Raw genomic sequence first — 13,436 nt, 5'->3', positions numbered from 1 at the left:
TTTGCATTCCATAATTAATTCTAGTTCTTCTTTGGCTATAAGTTCCTTCCTTCTCACAGAGATGAGAGGCTATCCTTTGTCCTTCCTTTCATTCCTTTTCACTTCGTTCCTTCCTTCCTTCCTTTCAGCCATCCTTCCTTGATTCCTTTTTTCCCTCTTCTTCCTCCATCAACATAAGAAATCATGCTTTATCTTGCTAAGTTTCAGCAATTAAAATTTTTATTCCTCTGGGCAAAGTGCCTGCAGTAAGAGTATGAGGAGGAAAGGAAGGAAAGAAGGAAGGAAGGAAGGAAGGAAGGAAGGAAGGAAGGAAGGAAGGAAGGAAGGAAGGAAGGAAGGAAGGAAGGAAGGAAGGAAGGAAGGAAGGAAGGAAGGAAGGAAGAAGGAAGGGAAAGAGGGAGGGAGGAAGAACTGTATTGCCCAACTGGACCTGGCTAATTAGGTCTAACAGTTGGGCAGCCATTACTACTCACAGATTGCTATTTGTCCTTAATTCTCTAAGAGGATCATGGTAGAAATGTATTCATGATGTAGATATAAAGAGTGATACTATAAGCAAATTAGAAGAACAAAGGATAGCCTCTCTCGAACCTATGGAGAAGGAAGGAACTTGTAGCCAGAGAAGAACTAGAATTCATTATGGAATGCAGAATGGATAATTTTGATTAAATTAAGTTTAAAAGTTTTTGTACAAATAAAACCAATGCCAACAAAATTAAAAGAGAAGCAATAACTAGGGAAAAAAATTTTATATTCAAGGGTTCTGATAAAAATCTTCATTTTTAAAATATATAGAGAATTGACTAAATTTATAGGAATACAAGCACTCTCCAACTGATAAATTTTCAGATGAAGAAATTAAAACCATATCTAGTCATGAAAAGATGCTCTAAATTACCTATTGATCAGAGAAATGCAAATTAGGACAAATCTGAGGTACCATTACACACTTCTCAGACTGGCTAAGATGACAGGGAAAGATAATGATGAAGGGATGTGGGAAAAGTGGGATACTAATACATTATTGGTGGAGTTGTGAACTGATCCAACCATTATGGAAAGCAATATGGAATTTATGACCAAAGAGCTGTCAAACTGTGCATAACCTTTGATTCAGCAGTGCCTCTACTAGGCTTGTATCCCAAAGAGTCATGGACCTGTATCCCAAAAAGGGGGAAAGAACCTACGTGTGCAAAAATGTTGTAGCAGTTCTTTTTGTAGAGGCAATTAACTGGAAACTGAGTGTATGCCCATCAGTTATAGAATGGGTGAATAAGTTATGGTATATGAATGTTATGAAATATTATTGTTCTATAAGAAATGATCAGCAGGATGATTTCATAAAGGTCTGGAGAGACAAACTGGTGCTGAGTGAAGTGAGTAGAATCACGAGCACATTGTACTCAACAAGAGTACATTGTACTCAACAAGATTATATGATAATCAATTCTGATGGACGTGGCTCTTTTCAACAGTGAGTTGATTCAGGACAGTTCCAATGGTCTTATGATGGAAAGGGCTGTCTGTACACAGAAAGAGAACTGTGGGGACTGAGTGTGGATCACAACATAGGATTTTCACTTTTTTGTTATTTGCTTATTTTGTTTCCTTTCTCACTTTTTATTCCTTTTTGATCTGAATTTTCTTGTGCAGCATAATACTTGTGGAAATATGTATAGAGGAATTGAACATGTTTAGCATATATTGAATTACTCACCCTAGGGAAGGGGATAGGAGAAAGGGAGAGAGGAAAAAAAAAATTGAACCATAAGGTTTTGCAAGGGTGAATGTTGAAAACTATCTATGCATGTTTTGAAAACAAAACGCTTTAATAAACTTGAAAAAATAAATAAATAAAGTCACTTAATCCTGATTGCCTCACATGAAGAAAAAAAGGTAGCTTTTCATAAATTAATGAAGTTTCAACCTTCTGATATACTCAGAGAAAAGTATTCACTCTTTGTAAGGGGATCACCAGATGTATATTAACACACTTGCTAATTATATAAACTATGTAGCTTGAGGAAAACCAAATTACTTGTGTTCTAATGAAAGGGGAGAAAGAAGATTTCTATTTAGAAATGATTGTGATATAAAAACAAAAACAATAAAATTTCAAAAGAAAAAAAATGAATACTAAAATGGAGATGAACTCTGAGCAGTGACTAATCTTGGCCTCAGAGAACAGAAATACAACTCGCCTTTTGATAAAGAAGAGTTTTACAAGTTTGAAAAGTTCCATAAACTGCATAAACTGTCAATCATGCCAGCTGTATTTTCTCAATTAGTTTTCTTAAAAAACAAACAAACAAACAAAACGGGTTATATCTAGAAAATTATAAAAAAGAACAAAGATCATGGAAAACTAATTTTTGAGCGGGCAGTTATTAGACTTGTACATCAAGGGATTGGATTATATATAGCAAGATTCATGTTATCTCAGATATGAGGAAGAGATATGGGCGAGACCAATGGTGTCAAACTCAAGTGAGCCACTAAAACATAAATAAGGATCCTTGACTAGCTTTTAAATATGTCTGTTTAATTAATTTATTTTATTAAGATGTCTCAATTACATTTTAATCTGATTCAGACTGAGGAGTAATGCGGGCCCCATGTGGCCAGATAGCTGCATATTTGGTGCTTCTTGGATAGACCATATCATAATACACAAATGTCTGATTTTAAAGAACCAGATGTCCACTGTTTGACATTTTTAGAGAGAATTCATGTTCAGGTACAAGTTATATTAAATAACTTCTGAGATTCCTCTAGCTTCTAAATTTGTTGATTTTATGATGTGGTAGTAGTTTTAGATGAACAATGGAGAATTCATTTTTGCATGTCATCATAATCTTATTGTTCCTTAAATATTGTGTAATGTTTTATATATTTTGTAATGTGTACACCTACTTAAAGCATAAAAAAATGAAAATGAATTGTTTTGCAAGTAATAGGAAATACTTATCTAGCCATAACAAACTGCTTTTTCTCAATATTCCATCTGAAACTATGCTCTTAAAAAGACAGTAACCATTTCTAAAATGTGCAAAAATATATTTTGGAACAGGGATTATACTGCTTATGATATTATAATCTAATTGTGATAATTTGAGTTATATAATTGACAATTTTTCCTTTATGCTATAGGACTCTTATAGAATTACGCATATAGCAACTGTTCTAAAAATAGTTGATGAATTTAAATTGAAATTCTTCATAGTGAGGCCATTCCAGACAACAGACTTGGGATGGAAAATGCCATCCACATCCAGAGAACTATGGAGATTGAATATAGATTGAAGCATAGTATTTTCACCTATTTGTTTTTTCTTTATTATGGATTTTTTCCCTTTTGGTTTGATTTTTCTTGCATATATGACAAATATGGAAATGTTTAAAAGGAGTGCACATGTTTAACCTATATCATATTTATTGCTGTCTTGGGAAAGGGAGAGATAAGGGAAGGGAAGGAGAAAAATTTGGAACATCAAGTCTTACAAAAATGAATGTTTAAAACTATCTTTATATGTAGTTAGAAAACTAAAATACTATTAAGTAAAAATAAATAATTGAAGACTTGAATATTTGTACTGTACAAAAAAAAACAAAAACAAACAACAACTTCATTCTAAGTTACAGCTCTATATACTATGGTTTTAGCAGTGGTCAATATTCAGGGTCATCCTGCTGATACTATTCCTAAATTGCCTTACAACCAAACTTTAATACATTGTAGAGAAAGTAACAGACAAAAAGGCCATTATTTGAATGCTTCTTTGAACAGAGTATTAAACTGCATGTCTATTTGTTATATGTTGTTCCTTGCCAATGTAAGGAATGATACAAATAAAACCAGTTACATGATTTAGACTACATTATCTCAATCATTATCTGTGGGGTATTAGAGGAGTGGCTATGCAGATTATGTGCCAAAGTTTAACGAGAAGGTAGGTGAGCAATCTTTCTACTAGAGAAATTTAATAAGAGAGAAGTGATTATGACCTACAAAAAGCATGATCCTTCATAGCTTTACTTAGCTTTTACTTTACAGATGTTTCTGGTAACTAATGTTCAAGCTTTCACTCTGTGGTACATGGATCACATGACTCTTAGTTCTCATCGGCTTTCATGGTGTCAAAGTAATGTGCATAAAGAAACAGCAGTTATTGCTGGAATGTAAAGCATGTTCACTTTTTTCTAATTTTCATAATTGTCTGGATAAATTATAGGATTCTCTTATTTCAGGTTTATTAGCATTCTTTAAACACAATAGTTAAATAATAAATATTTGTATAATTGAACTGCTGAAATTTCATGTCACAATTTCTTAAGTTTTAGGGCCAATATTCTCTTGGAGATAAATTAATCCAATTTCATGAAAAATTATGGTACAATTCCTTTAGGGGAGATTTGATAGGTTATGCCATATTGTAGATAGCTAAAAATTTGAGTATATGAAGAATTCTTGATTTCCTTATTCCTGTCAATATCATATTCTCTAAATAATAAGACTTAAAATCTTTGCATTATTTTTGACTTCTTTAACTGCAAAATCTAGCTTTCACTAAATTCTCTTGTTTATTCATCCACCCAACTTTTTCTTTTTTTCCCTTAGACAATTGGGATTAAGTTGCCCAGGGTCACACAGCTAGGAAGTGTTAAATGCCTGAGGCCACATTTGAATCCAGGTCTTCCTGACTTCAGGGCTGGTGCTCTATCCACTGTACCACCTAGCTGCCCCTTCCACCAAATTCTTGCTAAATTTGGAGTTATGAGACCTAAATTTGAATCTCAGATCTGACATTTAGATGTATGTGACACTTGTTTACTTAACTGTAAAGTTAGCCTAGATCATCCCTGGACTTTCTTCAAATTTTAGAGCTCTATGCTCTCTTCTTCCTATAATCCTATTTCTGCAAAACAAACAAACAAACAAACAAACAAAAAAAAAAAAACATGGATTGTACTGTGGACTGAGTCTGAGTCTTTTGGTTGGCTGAAGAATCAGAAAAACTGATGGTGCTAGAAAGGAACTGAAAATGCAGATAAAATTCTTCAAACTGATCATCCCTTGCTCTTTTCCTTGGCAGAATGAAGATTGCTGAGAGCTTCTGGTAAGGGCAAAGGGATTTTCTACTCTATCTAAGTGCTGGGTTATGTATACATGTGAATTGCTGGTTTAGGGTGCCTGAATGGATAGCCAGAAATGGAATTGACTTCATTAACTTTGAAGAACCTCTCAGTAAAAAGAGTCAGTAGCAAGAACCAGAATCAGTACAGCAAAATGATCTCAACAGTAAATTGACCTCTCAGCTGAGATTATCCTATTCTGAAAAGAGCCAACTCAGATAGCAAGCTGCTGACCCATCCACAGAAGATATTACACTCCAAAGTGAACTTGATGGAGACTCCTTGAAGGGAGAAAAGACTCACAGTATCAGAAATTGTGAAACATTCTCCATGTCTTGAATCCTACAACTTGAAGAAACCCTCCCTCCTATGCTGGCATGAAGGACTTCAATCTGCCTCCTTTGGGACTCAATCTTGCCAGGTTTACCAATGCCTTCATAGGGTATGAGCCAGCTATATATAACTGAAGTTCAATAACTATTAATCTGGATAAAAGGTAGACCCCAGAGAACTGAGCTTTCGGAAAATTCTTCTATTGGGCTGAGTTCCTGAATGTAGGGCTAACATATGAGAGAACCATGGGAATTGAGGCAGAGAAGATCTCCATCTTAACTGATGTCAGGACAGTAGCTATGAATCTGATCAAGTGGTCTGAAATCTTGAAAGAATAAAACTAAATGACCTTTTGAGATCAGGACCAACGGGAAAATTTTTCTCCTACTGCATACAATTATTTGTGCGACGTAAGCAATCATCAGAGACATCTTTTGCTCTCTATAGAACTAACTAGACCATTACAAAAACAGTAGAGATAAGAATATGGGTCCTAAGCTAGACATGGGAGTAGTGGTGTCATGTTGTGCTAGATATAGGACTCTATGATCCCAATCCATTTAGAATGGGATAATTATTACTGTTCATTTGGATTCTTTGTGCTAATTAGTACAATCATCCCCATACAATTTTTTTTTAGTTGGGATTGTAAATCTTATCACTCCATCCTCAACCCTAATTAGTAACCAAGCTTATTGGAGACTAAAAATCCTTGTTTCTGTAAAGAAAAATAATTATTCTTGATAAAAAGGGGCAAAGATTAATTTAAATAGTAAGTTATTCAATTATAGTCTCTTGTGCTATATAGTGCTTATTTAGTCAGTCTTTCCAATTGTCCTTCCTCTAGCTTCCTAAAATCCCCAGCTAAGACCTTTTCTGACAAAAAAAGTAAGGCGCAGAAATTGTTACAACTTTATCGATGGAGTCAGTGTTAGGTATTGAAAATTTTACATTTTGATCTATCTAGAAAACAAACAATAATTCACTCTCTATCTCATTTCATTGTCTCCCTTTTCATTGTCATGGGTTTCTTCCTCATCGCTTAAACTCTATGCTTCCTTTTGGATCTGAAGACAGATACCACTATAATAGAGGGCCAATCCAACAACACTGTTTTTTAGTAATGTTCAAATGAAGACTGTTTCCACCTCAACACCATTTTCATTTCTTTGTGAAGTATGAATTACATTTCAGTTCCATCAGACAAAGCAATATTTGGCAAAAATGTGAGCAGCAAATAACATTAAAAGCACAATTTGCTTTAAGGAAAAAAAAAACTCTCTGGAGACAGATTACTTAGCCTAGCAATTAAAACTGTATTTTTTAAAATCATACTATTATATTAAAAAGAAAAAAGCTATTTCTATAGCTAGAAATATTAAAAGAATGAATGTAGCTTGGGGAAGAAAGCACACATCAGTAGTTTATTTATTGGTTCATGGGTCATATAGCAAGCCTTTTAATCATATACTTTTATGCTGTGGCCAGAGTTGAGTTCACAGGAAAAATTCTATCCACCAAGTTGACTAATTACTAAGTGGGCACAGCAATTCATATCATGATGTTTGGGTTTCTACAGAATGTTATTATGCATGTTACAGATCTTTCAGGTCTTTTTGGATGTCCCACAAAGTATCTGCACTCTTCTTCAGTTGAGCTACCTCATCATCTTTCAGCTTCTGGTTGATAACGCTGGTCAGTCCTCTGGCATTCAGAATGCATGGAAGGCTGAGGAATACTTCATTCTCGATGCCATACATTCCCTTTTGTAAACAAATAGTATTTATTAGTCTAATAAACACATAAAACCATAAAAATTTTTAAATATAATTCAAAGGAGTAAGTTCAAAAATTGAACCAACATTGTTTCATTCATGTATTTCAATAGAAAAATATGCATTAGGGTTACTGGAAACTGGATCAAGACACAGAAATCCTTTCCTCATCAAAAGTTCTTTAGGAACACTAACCTACAATAATAAACTTGAAGTCAATGGCCTTGCTTTCAAATTCTAACTGTTCAAATACTGCTTGTGTGAGCTTGAGCAAATTTCAGTTCCTCATTTTTAAAACAAGGGGGTTGAACTAGGAAACTTATAAAATTCCTTCTAGCTCTAAAAATGTAATCACTGTTGGTATTGAATTTGATCATTCACGAAAAATTGTATCCCACCTGTCCCATGCACATAAAATTGGACTTATTTATGATGAAGACCCAGAGAACTAGATTTCCTTGATCTCTCTAATAGAGTGGTAGTGTTTTATACATAGAAATGGACAGACCAACCAAATCAATTTCCAATGTTGGGAAATGTAGGGCTAAAATCTTCTTTGATTATTGTATTTATAGAGTTACATATTTTCTCCATGATTATCTTGTCTGTAGAATCATAGAACTAATAAGTGCAAGTAATAAAAACCACAAAATTGAAGAGACCTTATAAAGTAGAGATCATTCTGGGCAAGTATCATACCTCCAAATACAGGAGGAAAAAAGGTCAGATGAACAACCCAGAAAACTACTACAGTATGTAACAATAAGTATACCATTTCATGAGCAGAACCAGGAGATCACTGTACACTTCAACAACGTTACTGTATGAGGATGTATTCTGACGGAAATGGATATCTTCAACAAAGAGAGGATCTAATTCAGTTCCAATTGATGGACAGAATCTGATACACCCAGAGAAGGAACACTGGGAAATGAGTGTAAACTGTTTGCATTTTTGTTTTTCTTCCCAGGTTATTTTTGCCTTCTGAATCCAATTCTTCCTGTGCAATAAGAAATTTGGTTCTGCACACATATATTGTATCTAGGATATACTATAACACATTTAACATGTATGAGACTGCCTGCTATCTAGGGGAGGGGGTGGAGGGAAGGAGGGAAAATTTGGAGTAGATGTGAGTGCAAGGGATAATGTTGTAAAAAAACTACCCATTCATATGTACTGTCAAAAAAAGTTATAATTATAAAATTAATTTTTAAAAAAATAAAAAAGTATACCATTTCGGGATTACACTGATATTAAGAGCAAAGTAATTCCCACCATATTCTGCAATAGGAAGCCATTCAATATTAACAATGAATAAATGAATTTGCTTCAGCTTTGTATTGTCTTTGCTGTAGATTTCACAAGGCAAGTGGAAAAGCAGCAAATACTTAAAAAATATTAATCATGGAAATATGATTGATTTGCTATGACCTGGTTAGTACCACTGGAGTCCTGATTAAGTTCAGTGATTGTTATTTTTCTTTAATCTAAAGACCTCTTTACATTCATAAATTTTACTGAAATCTCCTTTAAAAACATTTGTCTATGATATTTTCTATATTGGAAATTAAAACACCTTAATATTTTTATGAAAACATTTATAATCTATGGATCCCTTGAATGGATTAAGAGCCAACAGGAATCCCAACTTCCTATTGGAAAATATACTTGGGAGTTTTTTGCTTTTAATATTAGTATAATCGTGGGATGGTTTACTTACTGGAAACATTAGCTTCCATTTTCATATACTATAGCAGTTTTCTGGGTTGTTCACCTGATCTTTTTTCCTCCCATACTTGGAGGTATAGTACCATTGCTGTCTAAGATACAAAGAAGTTAAGTGATTTTCTCAAGCTCACACTGCTATTGTTACAAGCAGAATTTGAATCCATATTCTTGATTCCAACCCTAGTATTCAATCCATTATGACATACTACTTCCTTTTAAAATATGCACATCAATAAATAGTGCAAATTATACTTCCAACTATAACTTTCATATCTATTTTTACATCTTGTTTTCCAAGTAACACTCATTTTACAAGATTTTTGCAAGTCTCCATTAGTTAAAATAATTATTGTGAAAAAGGCTAATTTATTATGTTAAGAAAAATAAATAGAACTCAAAAGAACAATCTACACAAAGAGAATATAAGGCAAATGAAAATCACTAGCAGGACACAAAATTCTAAGTGATTAAAAAAATAAAAAATGGTCCAAAAGAATATGTTATGAAACAAATATCCCTCTTCTTACTGGAGAGGCTATTAGAATAGAATATTGCACACATGGTATTGTATCCATTACTCTTTTTGTTGTTGTTAATTGTTTTTGCTACAAGGGAGAGTTCAATTCCTGGGCAGAATGGAAAGGATGGATTTTGGAGAAGTATATCCAGAAAAGATGTAAAAATAAAGGAAATCAATTAAACTTAAAACAGAAAAGACCATGTCTACTAAATCCAACAAAAATTACTGCCGCCATATCATGTTATATTATAAAAAGCATATAATTAAGCAACTGTATAAATCAAAGCTAATAAGAAATACAAAAATGATGAAATTAGCCAACTGAAGAAACCCATTCTAAAAGATAATTTGCTGATAATATTGAGATGTTGGTCTAACATCTAGAAAAAGGAATGGTTTAAAGTAAGAAATTGTCATGGTTTGTTATTACTATTCAAGAAAACCAATATACTGACTAGCTGATACGCTTATTAAAATAGGTAAATTAGGAACTCAGAGATTTATGACAGTATTTACTTTATTCTGACTCTATACTCATGAAATGACCTTCTGATGATATTTTTATTTTACTAAAGGAATTCTTAAAGGAAAGAGAAGGCACAGACTAATTGGCACAAACTTTCTGGTCTATGTGAGTTATGTCTTTCAATATAAATTAGCATCATGAACTTATGAGTCTTTTGTCCTTATCAAATATCTTTTAACAGAGATGCTATTTATGTTATGTTATATTATGTTATTTCTCTACATATTTTCTTACCTTAACCATAGTGGACACAGGATGAATCCTGGATAGATTTTTTAACATGCTCTCAATTAGATCAGCAACACTTAATCCAATAGCCCAGTTGGTGTATCCTTTAAGTTTGATCACTTCATAGGCACTAAAACATAAAGAATTGAAATAATATTGAAATATATCTTAAAATGCAACCTTACATTGCATATTTGGTTAGACTCAATTAAAATGATATCAGCATGAAAACAAGGCAAAATTGCGTTTTCTCCCATCTCACATTTTCTTTGTTACAAGGGATCTCTCTCTGGGTAGAGAGAGATAAGTATGTTTGGAAATGAAGATTGTCTAAGAAACAAGCTATCAATATGTTTTAAATAAAGGTGTACTCAGAGAACTGACAATTTTGAGTTATGAAATTATAACTTTTAAGTTACTAAATAACTCAAGGTCTAGCACAATTATAAATAGTTTGGTCAAGAATTATTTCACATTGATTCAAAAAGCAATATTAGATAAGGGAAATAACACTGAGTTTTGGAGTCAGAGAGTTGAAGTTCAAATGACAGCCTTGTCCAGCTCTATTTTTGTGGCTTTGGGCAAATGTTCTTAACCTCTTTCAGCCTTAGTTTCCTCACTTATAAGTATAGCTGGATTAGATGATTGCTGACATCCCATTCATTTCTCAGTTTATATTTCATATAATCCTAAAACTTTTTAGAATGTTGCAAGATAAGATAGTGGTAAAATAATCACTGCAAATCAGATTTATATTCATAAATAGCCAAATAGCCACATGGTCAAGAAAGAATAAGAAGAATGGTAGATTTTTTTTTCAAATGGAATGAATATTTCCTTTTCTTGAAGCTAAGATTTCATTGGAGTTAAGTATATTTGAAAAAGTTTCAAAGATGAAATCTTGCCTGACAATTTTCATTCATTCTGTTTGATCTATGACAAGAAATTAACTGGGGAGCTTCAAAATTAAAAGTAAAAGGAGAAGCATGGTGGAAGAGAAAGATTACTGGAGTCAAAACATCTAGCCCTGTTACTATTTAGCTTGGGCCTGTGGGAAAATCAATTAATTTCTCTATGCCTCACTTCCTTTCTTTATAACTAGTAGTTATCTAGCTTTTGCTTAAAGCTTACCACTGAGAGTGAACTCTTCTGTTCTCAGGCAAATCATGCATCTTTTGGATAACTATAATTCTTAGAAAAATTTCCTGTTACATCAAGTCTAAATTTTAATCTTTACAGAATTATACCTAGTGATGTTCTTTGAAGCAAACCAGAATAAATCTAATGCAATCCCTTTTTTCAGATGACAGTTTTTCAGATACTTGAAGCCAGCTGTAACAGCTACCTCCATTTCCATTTCCTTCTTCTTCTTGGCCAATCATCTTTTCTCCTGTCTAAAATTCCCCAGAACCTTCAAATGATCCTCATATAGCATAATCTGGTGTTACTTCAGTATTACTCTCCTTTGAACAATCTCCAAATTATCAGTGCCATTGCTACAGACTTAAATCAACCAATCAATCCTTTAATATATCCAAAAATGCTGAGTTGTGCAAGGTGCTAGGTATAAAAACAAAACAAACAAACAAAAAGGACCATTTCTGACCTCAAGGAGTTGACATTTTACTGATCTGACCAAGATGGATAAGGCTACTACTCATTTTTCTTATCCTGTAAATTATACCTCTCTTAAAGCTGCTTAAGATTGTATTAAGGGTTTTTTTTGTTTTTTTTTTGGCTGCTTTATTATTGCAAATTGGCCTTCAAGTTCACAAAACTCCACAAATCTTGTTCAAAAATGCTACTATTGTACTAACCCTATCTTTCCCCTACCATAGCAAATACTTTGCTAACTTCCACCTCTGGTCTAATTCATCCTCCAAGAACAAGCAAAGATCTTTAGAAAAATTGAAAGCTAGAAGGGTTGATATCAATTTCTTTTTAGAGTGGTATAGGCTTCCTGAAAGTTGGAAAAACATCAAGGCTGGTTTAAAATAACAACATCTGCTAGCTGTTACTATGAACAAAAAACATTGGCCATGGTACAAAACAAAACAAAGTAGAATACTAAAATATTGAGACAGAGTAGTTTTTATTGTTAAAAGAAGTCCAGGTGAGTCTACAAGATCTGGACATTTTAATTATACTGTAAAACATCCACCCAAAAGTATGTTTTAGAATTTTCTTTTAATTTTAGTAAACCTGAAGTCTTGTCCTTAACAATAATAATGAACTCTGATAGCTATATTGCTATACTTATTGACAAAATTCCTTAAATTGAATCCCAAATCAAATTCCCAAAAAGAAATGAATATTGTAACACGATCTTATATTATGCTACATTTTAAAAAAGGGTTAAGAAGTTTATCAAAGACATGGTTCAGTGGCTTGAGAACACACTTTATTTAAACTCTATTGAATACATGCACTATACATAGTCAAGGATTTTTATTTCATCAACCAGTTCTTCCTTGTTATTAAGAATCAGACTTAAGATAGAAGCTTCCCTTATTGATTTTTAAAATTTTTAACAATAAAATTATCAAGGCAAATTATTAAATGACTAGTTCTACTTCTGACAGAGAAGACTCCACTAGATGTCCAAATATTAAGTTTCCCATCTACCATGTCATACCTCTAGATTAGACCTAAGATCGGTTTACATACCATTCATCTATTTCTTCTTTATTTATATGTGTGTTTCATATTACATTTCCAACTTTATTGTTTCTATTTCTTCCTCTATTCATTGTTACCCACACACTTTTCTTATCACACTACCCCCATATGGTTCCTGGATTTCCTTACCAGGATACATATTATCTTGATATAAAATGCTATTACTATCACCTCAACTATGACTTTTATTTGTCCAATTCCTTTTGAATATATCCCTCTCCAAAGGCACAATCCATTTATGGGTTCGAACCCAACAAGTCAGTAATGTCCCATGAGATCAACTTTTCCTCCTTGTTAGGATATATACTTTGCTTAGTATTCATCTTGTTTGCATTTGTAAATAGAAACCTGAAGTCATAAGTTTTATTGCTAGCTCCTTCCTTGCATTTTTTATCCTATGAATTTCTGAATATTCCTACTGTTTCTTTCTATGCTGTATACATTCTTCTTTCTTTTTCTTTTTTTTCCCCTGAGGCAGTTAGGGTTAAGTGACTTGCCCAGAGTCACACAG

General features: G+C 33.1%; 1 protein-coding gene across 1 annotated transcript in view; it reads right to left on the bottom strand.

Moving 5' to 3' along the window:
- Nucleotides 1–6,758: 6,758 nt before the first annotated feature.
- LDHB (lactate dehydrogenase B) overlaps nucleotides 6,759–13,436 on the bottom strand; it is a 28,407-nt gene continuing 21,729 nt past the window's right edge. Inside the window, exons 7-8 of the mRNA XM_074268863.1 lie at nucleotides 10,253–10,376; nucleotides 6,759–7,229 (exon numbers count right to left, since the gene is read on the bottom strand). Coding sequence (XP_074124964.1) covers nucleotides 7,062–7,229; nucleotides 10,253–10,376 — 292 coding nt within the window. The 3' untranslated portion in view covers nucleotides 6,759–7,061. The remainder of the gene's footprint in view (nucleotides 7,230–10,252; nucleotides 10,377–13,436) is intronic.

Source organism: Sminthopsis crassicaudata, chromosome 5 (assembly GCF_048593235.1).
Source record: "Sminthopsis crassicaudata isolate SCR6 chromosome 5, ASM4859323v1, whole genome shotgun sequence".
Classification (NCBI taxonomy): domain Eukaryota; kingdom Metazoa; phylum Chordata; class Mammalia; order Dasyuromorphia; family Dasyuridae; genus Sminthopsis; species Sminthopsis crassicaudata.
Note: the sequence above shows the minus strand (reverse complement) of the source record. Positions and strands in the feature narration are given on the sequence as shown.